General features: G+C 47.6%; 1 protein-coding gene across 1 annotated transcript in view; it reads right to left on the reverse strand.

The window, feature by feature from the left end:
- Positions 1 to 7,067: 7,067 nt before the first annotated feature.
- GALNS (galactosamine (N-acetyl)-6-sulfatase) overlaps positions 7,068 to 12,487 on the reverse strand; it is a 57,826-nt gene continuing 52,406 nt past the window's right edge. The window contains 2 exon segments of the mRNA XM_030204592.1: positions 7,068 to 7,168; positions 11,668 to 11,785. Coding sequence (XP_030060452.1) covers positions 7,082 to 7,168; positions 11,668 to 11,785 — 205 coding nt within the window. The 3' untranslated portion in view covers positions 7,068 to 7,081.

The raw sequence follows: 12,487 nt of genomic DNA on the forward strand, positions 1-12,487 counted from the left end.
CATGGAATCTTGATACTCTTTAGGATTCCACAATCTTGCTATTCTTTAGGGTTCTACATGGAATGTTGCTACTCTTTGAGATTCCGCATGGAATCTTGATACTCTTTAGGATTCCACAATCTTGCTATTCTTTGGGGTTCTACATGGAATGTTGCTACTCTTTGAGATTCTGCATGGAATCTTGTTACTCTTTAGGATTCCATAATCTTGCTATTCTTTGGGGTTCTACATGGAATGTTGCTACTCTTTGAGATTCTGCATGGAATCTTGTTACTCTTTAGGATTCCACAATCTTGCTGTTCTTTGAGGTTCTACATGGAATGTTGCTACTCTTTGAGATTCTGCATGGAATCTTGTTACTCTTTAGGATTCCATAATCTTGCTGTTCTTTGGGGTTCTACATGGAATGTTGCTACTCTTTGAGATTCCACATGGAATCTTGATACTCTTTAGGATTCCACAATCTTGCTATTCTTTAGGGTTCTACATGGAATGTTGCTAATCTTTGAGATTCCGCATGGAATCTTGATACTCTTTAGGATTCCAGAATCTTGCAACTCTTTGGGGTTCTACATGGAATGTTGCTACTCTTTTGTATGGAATCGTTTTACTCTTTAGGATTCCACAATCTTGCTATTCTTTGAGGTTCTACATGGAATGTTGCTACTCTTTGAGATTCCGCATGGAATCTTGATACTCTTTAGTATTCCAGAATCTTGCTATTCTTTGGGGTTCTACATGGAATGTTGCTACTCTTTGAGATTCTGCATGGAATCTTGTTACTCTTTAGGATTCCATAATCTTGCTATTCTTTGGGGTTCTACATGGAATGTTGCTACTCTTTGAGATTCCGCATGGAATCTTGATACTCTTTAGGATTCCACAATCTTGCTATTCTTTAGGGTTCTACATGGAATGTTGCTAATCTTTGAGATTCCGCATGGAATCTTGATACTCTTTAGGATTCCACAATCTTGCTATTCTTTGGGGTTCTACATGGAATGTTGCTACTCTTTGGGTTTCTGCCAGGTACTTGTGACCTGGATTGGCCATTGTTGGAAGCAGGATACTGGGCTAGATGGACCATTGATCTGACCCAGTATGACTAGTCTTATGTTCTTATGTACTGCTGAGCACTGCTTTCAGGTATGGGTTTGTACTCGGGGTCCAATATCCTCTTAACCTCTGTATAGCTGCTGGTGTGATTCACAGCTCTATTTAATGTGTCATCACTCCCCAGAATGTAACATTTGTGAGAGAAGCTCCACTGCTGCCAATCACAAAAAAGTATTTATTTTGATCTGACAGTGCAAAAAGGTTTTACACAAAGTCCATAATATTCTGTACAATTTTAAAGCACCTTAATGATTCTGGAAAACGTTGCAAAGCACAGTGACAGAGGGAATAATCCCGGCTGACTCCCACAGTCTCCTTTGTTTCATTTTATTTACTTCCATATTTACCCATCTTCCCCACAAAGGCAAAGTTACATAAGAACAATCGTAAAACAATCAAAATTAATAAAAAGGATCAGAGAATAATCAGACAAACTGCTTTTACAAAGCCAACACCAAAATAGCTCTGTCAGGGAGCAAATGGGAATATCTGGGCATCCGTTTCCTCAAATTCAACACCGCACATGTCTTCAATTTAGCAGATGTCTTCAAGACCCGCTTGTATTTATTCCAATCATCCATTTGTCACAAGCACGATGGTAATTTATTCCACAGAGCCGGGATAAACCAAGAAAAGGCCCTTGATTACTCCCAGCTGTTAACCCTGAGTACAGAAGACTGAAGAAATCAGAGCTGCAAAAGTCCTGCTCAAAAAAAAATGGGTGGATTTCACAGAGCTGGGGTTGATTAAAAAAAATGAAGACCCCTATCTTAGCCACATAAGAAACTTTAGGGACCGGTAAGTTTTTGCATGTCCTTTTTGCTGTTAAAGCGCAGTCTAACGGGCACGTGGAAAGGCCGTGCAATAATTTATTGGGGTGTGCCCAGGATGTCCCCTGCAGTTACTGTGCAGAAATGGTCTTTAGGCAGTGAGCCTGCTTCAGGAGTCTTCAAGCAATATTTGTAAGACACAAAATAGCCTGATTGCTAGTTGGTACAATGAGTACAATAGTCTTGAAAAAGACCGTTATAGGAAAAACAAAACTGCAGTGATGGCGAGCTATCTGCAGCTAGCTTTTTTTTTCAAGACTATTGTTGTACTCATTGTACCAACTAGCAATCAGGCTATTTTGTGTCTTACAAATATTGCTTGAAGACTCCTGAAGCAGGTTCACTGCCGAAACACAGGTCTGTGTCGAGTCTCTGAAATAAATGATTTATCAGAATTAGAAATCTCTGCGTTGTTCCTGGGACAGCCGCCTGGTCTACTTCCCACTATCTTTGTCTGTCCTCATGGGATTTCAGTGTTCCTCTGCTTCGGCAGACTCTGACCAGAAATGGTCTTCACCACATGTTGACAGTTCGCAATTAACACGATGCAGAAGTGACACTGTGCGGTAAGTAGTGTACGCTAACTTCAGGGTGCAGTCCACACCCATTCTCTAGCCCCTCCCCCCAACACAACATTCGGTAATAGCAGACGCTAACTGCTTAATGCACTTTAGTTAAACGGCCCCTTAGTGTTCCAATGTTAAACCAGCATCTAGCGCAAGGGTAGGCAACCTGCAGCCCGCCACTGAATTTTATTCAGCCTCCGAGACCATGGGAAGTATACACAGAAAATGGAATTAACCAGAGTTTTGGCCAGGGGTCCCGTACACTGTGTTGGAACTGCTTTAATTGAGATAAGTGCAGTCATTGATTTAAACATAAAGGGAAAAAAGGGAAATGGGACTTGATATACCGCCTTTGAGGTTTTTGCAACTACATTCAAAGCGGTTTACATATATTCAGGTACTTATTTTGTACCAGGGGCAATGGAGGGTTAAGTGACTTGCCCAGAGTCACAAGGAGCTGCAGTGGGAATTGAACCCAGGTCCCCAGGATCAAATCCACTGTACTAACCACTAGGCTACTCCTCCACTAGCAACATTCCATGTAGAATGTCAAATAGTAGCAGCCACTAGGCTACTCTTCCACTCCTTGGGATTCCGGAATCTTGCTATTCTTTGGGGTTCTACACGGAATGTTGCTACTCTTTGAGATTGTGAACGGAATCTTGTTAATGGCACTTGATCTACTGCCTTTCTGTGGTTTTTGCAACTACGTTCAAAGCGGTTTACATATGTTCAGGTACTTATTTTGTACCAGGGATGATACGTTTTCGAGGAGGAATGTTATTGGAACAATTAAATTCAAATATTGACCGCTGACGATGCTGGTGAATTATGAGTGGAGACAGATCACGTGAAACGAGTCACCACTGAGGTCGATTCTAATCACTTTCAAGCTACTTTCGTCAATTGTTTAGTTGTCACAATATTTCAGCGTTGAGCAATACCGTGGTTATCTCTATATATAAAAGGCACCACCAACGTTCTAAATGAAGCCTCCAGCCGGAGGGGGAGAGATATCCGGTTTCCCCATGAGTGTCTGCCCCGCCCTCGCTCTCTCTGTAACACAAACAGTGAAGGAAAACACAGCAAAGCAGGAAATCAAATCGCTCTCTCTGTAACAGTGAAGGACTCAGAGGGGGGAGGGGAAAGAGGGCAGAAGCCCTCACTATCTCTGTAACACAAACACAGCACAACAGGAAACTTAACACTGAAGGACTCGACTCCGAGGGGGAAGGGGACAGACAGCACAGGGGAAGGGAGAGAGGGCAGAGGGCAGGGACACACACACTCCCACATGCACACAGAAGAAAACCTTGCTAGCCCCCGTTTCATTTGCATCAGAAACGGAGCTTTTTTACTAGTATTATATAAAGAGCTCCCACTGTAGGTGTGACCTTATAAAGTTTGATTAACCCGTTTTGCCAATTTTGAATAGTGCATCTGGCAAATATTTTCAGAATAGCCACTCTGGCAGTTTGCTTCATTTTTACTTATTTATTTATCACAGATGATCTATGAAGCTCTGTGCATTTCTGGTTCTGATGTTACTTACCGTTGTGGCCCACTAGGGAGCGTACGGACATTCATGCGTATAAAGTAGGGGCGTAGCCAGACCTCGCGGTGGGAGGGGGCCAGAGCCCCCATCCCAGCACCTCCCTGATCCTCCTGCCGCTCTGCCACACCCCACAGCAGTAAATACTTTTTCTGATATGGGTCCCCAACCCCCGCCAGCTGAAGCCTTCTCCAGTGCTGGTTTGCGTTCCCTGCCTTGCTCTCTCTTCCTCACGTCCTGCACGCTCAGTTTCACTTAACGAAGCGTGCGGGAGGTGAGGAGGAAGAAAAAGCAGGGCAAGTAACAAGGCTTCAGCTAGCGGGGGTTGGGAACCCCCCCTCCGCCAGCAAAATCAGGGTCCCGGATGAAATTTGGGGGGCCCACATAGATACGCCACGCCACTGGTATAAAGGTTGCCCACTCCTGATTGATCTCAACCAATACTGCAAACATTATCCTTTAACCCCCAATCAGTATTACCTGACCATAACCTGGGGTCAGAAGCGGAGCCAGGTTGATGGCGCGGGGGGAGAGCGGACTTCCGCTGGCGCACATTTTCAGAGCAACACGACGAGAAAAAATAGGTGCTGGCAGAACTCCATTTGGGGGAGCGGCTGCTCCCCTGGCGCCCCACCTAGCTACGCCACTGCCTGGGTTGCAAAAAGGGACGGATCCCAGCATACCCCACAGAACATCAGTTGTACGGAGACTGAGGAGTTGTAACTTATTTGCCGTCATCCAGCCCTCAAGTACCCCCAGCTGGACACCTTTTCTTCCTCTAAAAGGAAGATACAATAAGATCTCAGTCTCATTACTGATGTCTGCTACATAATGCCTGAAGGGAAGGAGCAGCAGCAGATCAGATGCCACCTTTGGAAAGAGGAAGGCAAAACCCGGTTCAGAAAGAGCACATTTGCTTCTAGACACTGGGCCTGCATGGAATACAGGGCTCAGGACCTCTGACCCCGATACACAGTCTGCCTTGTCCTGGGTTCTATTCTTTGGTTTAACAGCATTGTACATCTACAGGAAGGTGTGTGTGTTTCCCTCCTGACGAAGGGCTGCGATGAATAAGGTCTAAGGTCGATTTTTCTAACAATCTGTTAGCAGGGTGGGTGTCCTGCCACTGCCTCTGAGATATCTCAGCAGGAGTCTCCAGGAAAGTTCCTGTCTTATGTGCACTGAAGGGTAGACCGACCCAGTCTATTGCACAGCAGCCTCTGTAGTATCACCCTATCTTTCTGCTCTCCTCTTCCAAAATCAAGCACCTACTTTACCTCAGCTAACAGACCTAACCAGAGTATTTAAAGACATTTCTTTATTCACACAAGATGCGCAAATGGATTCCCTCCCTCCACAGCACAGGAAAATTCCCAGAGCCAAGTTTGATTCTTCTGTGTGTGAGCTCTTCCCCGATATAACCCAAGCTGTAGCCCAGTGGGCCTCAGGTTTAGGGCGCAGTGGGAGCCGCTTTGGGTCACACTCACACCTAAAGCACGTAGTTTACTGCTGAATTTCTGACCCTTCCTTGAAGCTCTTTTGATCTGTCATTAGGCGGGGAACTTGTTGAAAGGGATGTTATTGTGTATTTCTTTCCGATAAATGGGACCTCTGGTTTAAATTATGCCACTTTGATTGTCCTTTAGGTATATGGGATGCTGTGACAGGACCACCGCATTTGTTACTGGTTAGAGACCTGAACAATACATCATGTTGAAGTTGCAGGGACCAGGGGGGGACTGGGTAGAGGGTGGGAAGGGGGGGATAGGAGGATAGGCTCTGGTAGGGAGGGAGGGAGGGAGGGGGAGAAAATATAAAAGATGTATTGTAATTTCTTGTACTGAGCATAAGATGTTAGATGACAACCCTTGGTATGTAATTTCTTTGGCAAGTATTTGTTCAATTGTCAATCTTTACTAATAAAAATGATTTAAACATAACCCAAGCTGTGGGATGTGTTTCAGATCAGACGGCTACACAAGGATACATCAGGTGTAACTATAACCCCATGTACATGAGTCCCTGGCCTGGACACTGCATCTTTAGTTCAAAAGCAGCTGTGGGAGGGGGCCTCAGGCACTGAATGTCCCTCGTCCACTGACTCAGACCTTTGCCAAAAGTATATCCTTTGGAATTAGCACATCCCCTCCCCCAGCCTGGTAAAATGCCAGGGAGTTGAGTCAGTGTGGCTGGAGCCCCTCCAGAGCCGATTTGGAAATATCGGTCCTGATTACGCATGGTCCTCTCACCACCCCTCCTTTTTCCTTTTCTGAGCTCCCGCTGCAAAGCAGAATTCTCCTGGACTGCAGAAACTGCTATCAGAGCCACAAAGGGACCCCAGGGACAGGTACAGCTCAGTTCAGCTGCCCCCCCCCCCCCTCTATCTGAGGCCACACTCGCTGTTTGCACTGTGACTTCATCCAGTCAATAGCTACTGACCCTGACCCTTTCAGACACCTTCTTACTCCTTAGCCAAACTAAATTCCCCAAGAGCGCTCCTTCCTTCACTCTGTTATAACCCTCAGAGCAGGTGCCGGAGCGTCTCTGCTCTCACACAGACCAATTCCGGTATTTTCTGACAGGTACTGACTACCAGAAAATCAGTGAGACCCGGCAGGTTCAGAAGTGCAGGTTACCAGCAACTGTTAAAAGGAACAGCAGTGTTCTCGGTCAGGGTAGCGAGGTACATGTTTCCTGTTAAAGACAGCATAAGTAGAATTTTAAGTCGCTGTGGCTTCTGCGAGGTACCTCTTATTACACACAAGTGTCATGTACCCATACTTGTGTTAACCAGGCACAAAGTGAGCATCAAGCCAGTTCAAGTCTGCAAAGGTAACAGGAAAAAAGTCACCCTTGCAAAAAGACAGCAACTTTTTATAAAACACCTATTCATTTTTCATTTCTAGTAAATCTCTAATATTTAAGTTGAAGAAGAGCTAAAGGTGCCACAGTGAAAAGTTCCCAGCCACCCAGAGTACAAACAATTTGGGTCCAGCACATAATCTCAGCAGCAGCCCTTAATGTGTCCAGAGGCATTTCCAAGGTTTGGCCGGCGGAGGAGTCAAGCACTTGTCCAGCTTCTCACAGCCAGGGGGAGACCAGTTCTGTGAGAAAAACAAAACAACCGTATCATTACAATTAGTAAAAACAAAATCCAGGAAACAGAAGCCCCTTTGTGTGAGGGGCAGGGAGAACCTTGCACACACACACACTCCCATTCTCCCTAGCGATCCTGTAACCCGCCACTAGATGGCACCATAACACCAGCACTGCCTCTCCCTGTATATCCACTTTGTGCTGAGAGCTGACTGAACTGAGCTTTTTCCCACAGACACGAAATGGGAAAAACCCTTCGCTACAGCTGACCCTGAATGAGTCACACAATGCCAGTTTCAGATAATTGGAAAAACATCTGTTTTCTTCTGAAGCAGCTGCTCTGCGGAACAACCCCTGACTGTCTCTCCTCCAGATGACACAAGGCTGAGGTCAGCAGAGGGCCAGAACTGCCGTTTCACGCAGGTGAGATAAAAGACCGTTTTATTAAGCCAACGCATTTGGCTTGTGTGTCTCCTTCCTATAATATTTTGTTGTCATTGATGCAATGTACCACTCTCACCTATTGCTAGTTTAGCTTGGAACAGGGGAGGCAGGGGGACAGTAGTGGGGGTTTGGTGTTCCAGTCCAGCTATGATAGGAAAAAGGAACTAGGCCAATGAAAAACTACTACTATGTCTTCTAATTTCTATACAACTACTAAACATATGCAATCACTGGACACATATGCAGGTACTTTTCAATCAGTCCAAACCTCTGCTGCGCGACTCATTTTCCGCCAAAGTCGCTATGCTCACATTAGCCCTCTCCTTAAGCCACTTCACTGGCTCCCTATCCGTTTCCGCATTCAATTCAAACTTCTCTTACTGACCTATAAGTGTATTCACTCTGCCACTCCCCAGTACCTCTCTACTCTTGTCTCTCCCTATGCCCCCCCTCAGGCACTCCATTCTGTAGATAAATCTCTCTTATCCGTCCCTTTCTCCTCTACTGCTAATTCCAGACTCCGTTCCTTTTATCTTGCTGCATCTCACGCCTGGAATAGACTTCCCGAGCCTGTACGTCTAGCCCCGTCTTTGGCCGTTTTCAAGTCCAAACTCAAAACCCACCTCTTTACCACTGCTTTTGACTCCTAACCACTGCTCACTTGCCCGTCCTTTTATCCTCACCTCTTCATTCCCTTACCCTTAATTGTTCTGTCTGTCTGCCTGTCTTATCTAGATTGTAAGCTCTTTGAGCAGGGACTGTCTTTTTGTGTATGGTGTACAGCGCTGCGTATGCCTTGTAGCACTATAGAAATGATAAGTAGTAGTAGTACTTTCTCTGTGCCTAGTGGGCTCACAATCAAAAGATTTTTTGTACCAGGGGCAATGGAGGGGTTAAGTGACGTATCCAGGGTCACATGGAGCTGCAGTGGGAATTGAACCCAGTTCCTCGGGATCTCAGCTCACTGCACTAACAATTTGGCTACTCCTCCACTCAGGGTATCCACAATGAATGCGTATGAGGTAGTGCATGCAAATTTATCTCATACATATTCATTGTGGATATCCTGAAAACCCGACTGGCTAGGTGTGTCCCGAGGACTAAACAGTACCTGCTGTACACCGCCTTGGGTGAATCTCTTCATAGAGGTGGTTAATAAATAAATAACCTAATCAAAAGTGGACATTTCTATTCTGCTTTACCGTTTGTCTCAAGGTGGACCAAAGGGTAAAAGAGAACAGATCAGGGACGTACCCCCAAATTATACTAAAAATAAGTGGTCATTTTCTAATATCTCTTGACATTTTATTTATCTGCAGGGTTTTGTCAGGGGTGTAACCAGATTTCGGTGGGAGGGGGGTCCAGAGCCCGAGGTGAGGGGGAACATTTTAGCCCCCCCCCCCGACATTGCCAACCCCGCCGCCGCAGCCACCACCAACTTTGCCCCCCCCCCCCCGACAACCCTCTCGACCCCCCCCTTCCCGTCGCCAACCCGCCGTCGCCTACCTTTGCTGGCGGGGGACCCCAACCCCTGCCAGCCGAGGTCCTCTTCTTTCCGCAAAAGGCTTCCTTCTGTTTCTGACTGGCCGCTGTCGTGGACAGGATGCTGGGCTCGATGGACCCTTGGTCTTTTCCCAGTGTGGCATTACTTATGTACTTATGCACGTTGTACGTGCAGGATGTCAGAAATGGAAGGAAGCCTTTTGCGGAAAGAAGAGGATCTCGGCTGGTGGGGGTTGGGGTCCCTCGCCAGCAAAGGCAGGCGACGGCGGGAGGGGGGGGGGCGAGAGGGTGGTCGGCAGGGGGGTCCAGGGCCAAATCTATGGGGGCCCAGGCCCCCCAGAGCCACTGGTTTTGATATACTGCAAATTAAGCCTATAGAGGCGCAGGGGTCCTTTTACAAGATGTGCTAGCGTTTTTAGCGCCCGCTAACCACTACAGACCCCCATAGGAATATATGGGCATCTCTAATGTTTTAGTACATGTTAAAAACGCTAGCATGCCTTTGTAAAAGGACCCCTTAATGTCTATATACCTGGCATGAGAAAAGGAGTCAGCCCTGGTCTCCTCCTCAGTCAGCTCTCTGATTCTGGAACCTCCACCTCAAAACAAATCAATACGTTGCCTGGAATCTGGGCTTTGGTGCTGAAATGGAACCTGCAGTTAATGGCCTGCCACCTTGATTCCCAGATCTGGAAGGCTGAGGGAGGTGCAGGGTAAGTTTCAGTTCATGGGGGACAGAGAGATGTGGTAGTCATGTTAGTCCACTTTTAAAGGTAATCAATACTGAACCTGCTATCGAGCGGGAAAGAGCGGGATACAAATGCCACAAATAAATAAAAAATTAAATAAATAAATAGAATAAAATAAAACAGAGAAAAGAAAATAAGATGATACCTTTTTTATTGGACCTAACTTAATACATTTTTTGATTAGCTTTTGAAGGTGGCCCTTCTTCGTCAGATCGGAAATAAGCAAATTTTGATAAGTAACAGCATATATAAGTGAAACATCAAAGCATTTCAGTGACAGTCTGAAAGGATGAGGGAGGGGTGGGCTAGGTGAGAAACAGAGAGGGCTGAGAGGATGGGGGACAGGGAGATATGCATGGTGGTCAGAGGGTGCCAAAGCAGTGAAATTTCATGGTTTATAACAGGGGCGTATCTGGACTCCGGCGGTAGGGGGGGCCAGAGCCAGAGGGAGGGGGCACATTTTAGCCCCCCCCCCCCCGCCGCCGCCCCCCCCACCGCCGAGCCCCCACCGCCACCAATGTGACTCTCTCCACCCCCCTCCCGCCGCCAACCCTCCCCCGCTGCCGTTCTTACTTTTGCTGGCGGGGGACCCCAACCCCCGCCAGCCGAGGTCTGCTTCCACCTGCCGCAAAAACTTCTTCTTTAGCCGGCGGGGGACCCCAAACCCCCGCCAGCCGCCCCGCGGTGTTTAAAATTCATCTTCGGCCTCCGTGGCCGTGCTGCTGTGATAGGCGCTGTTGAAATCCACTTCGGAGTCTGAAGTCGTTGTACGTTGTCCGTGCTGCGACGTCAGACTCCGAAGTGGATTTCAACAGCGCCTATCACAGCAGCACGGCCACGGAGGCCGAAGATGAATTTTAAACACCGCGGGGCGGCTGGCGGGGGTTTGGGGTCCCCCGCCGGCTGAAGAAGAAGTTTTTACGGCAGCGGCAGGTGGAAGCAGACCTCGGCTGGCGGGGGTTGGTGTCCCCCGCCAGCAAAAGTAAGAACGGCAGCGGGGGAGGGTTGATGGCTGTAGGGGGGTCCAGGGCAAAATCTGCGGGGGCCCAGGCCCCTGAGGCCCCACGCAGATACGCCCCTGGTTTATAATGGGCTAGAAATCCCAGATCTTTGTTAAGTCCTGTCTGGTGGGTGTCAAAATATTTAATCATTTTGACTTCAAAGGTCTTGCATTCCTGTATTGTTTTAAAGTTTCCTTTCAGTATTTTCATCATAAAATCATAGGTCCAGTGTTCCGGCTTTGTAAAGTGCTGCCCCACAGAGGTGACATCCTGGCTGGCATTTTTCATATGATGTCCATGTAAATTAAATCTCTTTTTCAGCATCTGGTTTGTTTCTCCAATATAGCACTGAAATACTTTGATGTTTCACTTATATTGCTTATTTCTGATCTGACAAAGAAGGGCCACCTTCGAAAGCTAATCAAAAAATGTATTAAGTTAGTCCAATAAAAAAGGTATCATCTTATTTTCTTTTCTCTGTTTTATTTTATTCTATTTCTATTGATTAGCTCTTGGGGGATGTAATTTAGGTCCAGCCCAGCTGCACGGAGCTTGTGTATCTGCCCTACAGTACTGACTGTGGGATCGTGGCAGTGCTTTTCTAAAGCTCCTGCAAGATACACTGCGAATGAAGGGAACCTCTGTAGAATTAAGGGAAATGAAGCGTCTCCCAGATGCACAGGAGACAGCTGTTCTGGCCCCCAAACCTAACCAGTCCCTTCTCTGGAAAGTTCGTCTCATCAGAGGGAAGAAGGCACGGATGCTGCATTGAGAACGTGAGGGCAGCAGAGATTGACGTTACTTCCTTACCATGACAGCCAGGTCACACATGTTCAGCTGGGGCTCCCCGGGGATCAGCGTCTCCTTGTGTTGCAGTACAGTGGCCGATATCCCTCTCATGGCATCCTGGTACTCAGCACTGATGACACTAGAAGAGCAGGCAAAAGAAAACAAGGATTCTTCACAACAGAGAGCAGCTGAAGCCAAAATGGTTATTTCTACAGCAGGGGCGTAGCTACGTGGGGCCTAGATTTGGCCCTGGACCCCCCTGCCGACGAACCTCTCGACCCCCCTGCCAACGAACCTCTCGACCCCCCTCCCGACACCAACCTGCCGTCGCCTACCTTTGCTGGCGGGGGACCCCAACTCCCGCCAGCCGAAGTCCTCTTCTTCCTTCGTTCTGCTTCTGATTCTGACACGTCAGACTCACAGAAACAGAACGAAGCCCTGCAGAACAGCCAGCGAGGTTCTCTTCTTCCGGCGCAAGGCTTCGTTCTGTTTCTGTGAGTCTGACGTCCTGGATGTCAGACTCAGAAACAGAACGAAGGAACACGAGGACCTCGGCTGGCGGGGGTTGGGGTTCCCCGCCAGTAAAGGTAGGCGACGGAGGGTTGGCGGCGGGAGGGGGGGGGTCGAGAGGATCATTGGTTGGGGGGGGGTCAAAGTTGGTGGCAGTGGCGCCGGGGAGGGGGGGGGCTACAATGTGCCCCCTCACCTCGGGCTCTGGACCCCCCCCCTCCCGCCGAAGTCTGGCTACGCCCCTGTTCTACAGATACATCCTCTCATCTATACGTCACATTAAGCAAGAGTGTTTTGTAGGAAATGGGGAGAGAAGTTAAATCACAGACAA

Source organism: Microcaecilia unicolor, chromosome 5 (genome assembly GCF_901765095.1).
Source record: "Microcaecilia unicolor chromosome 5, aMicUni1.1, whole genome shotgun sequence".
NCBI lineage: Eukaryota > Metazoa > Chordata > Amphibia > Gymnophiona > Siphonopidae > Microcaecilia > Microcaecilia unicolor.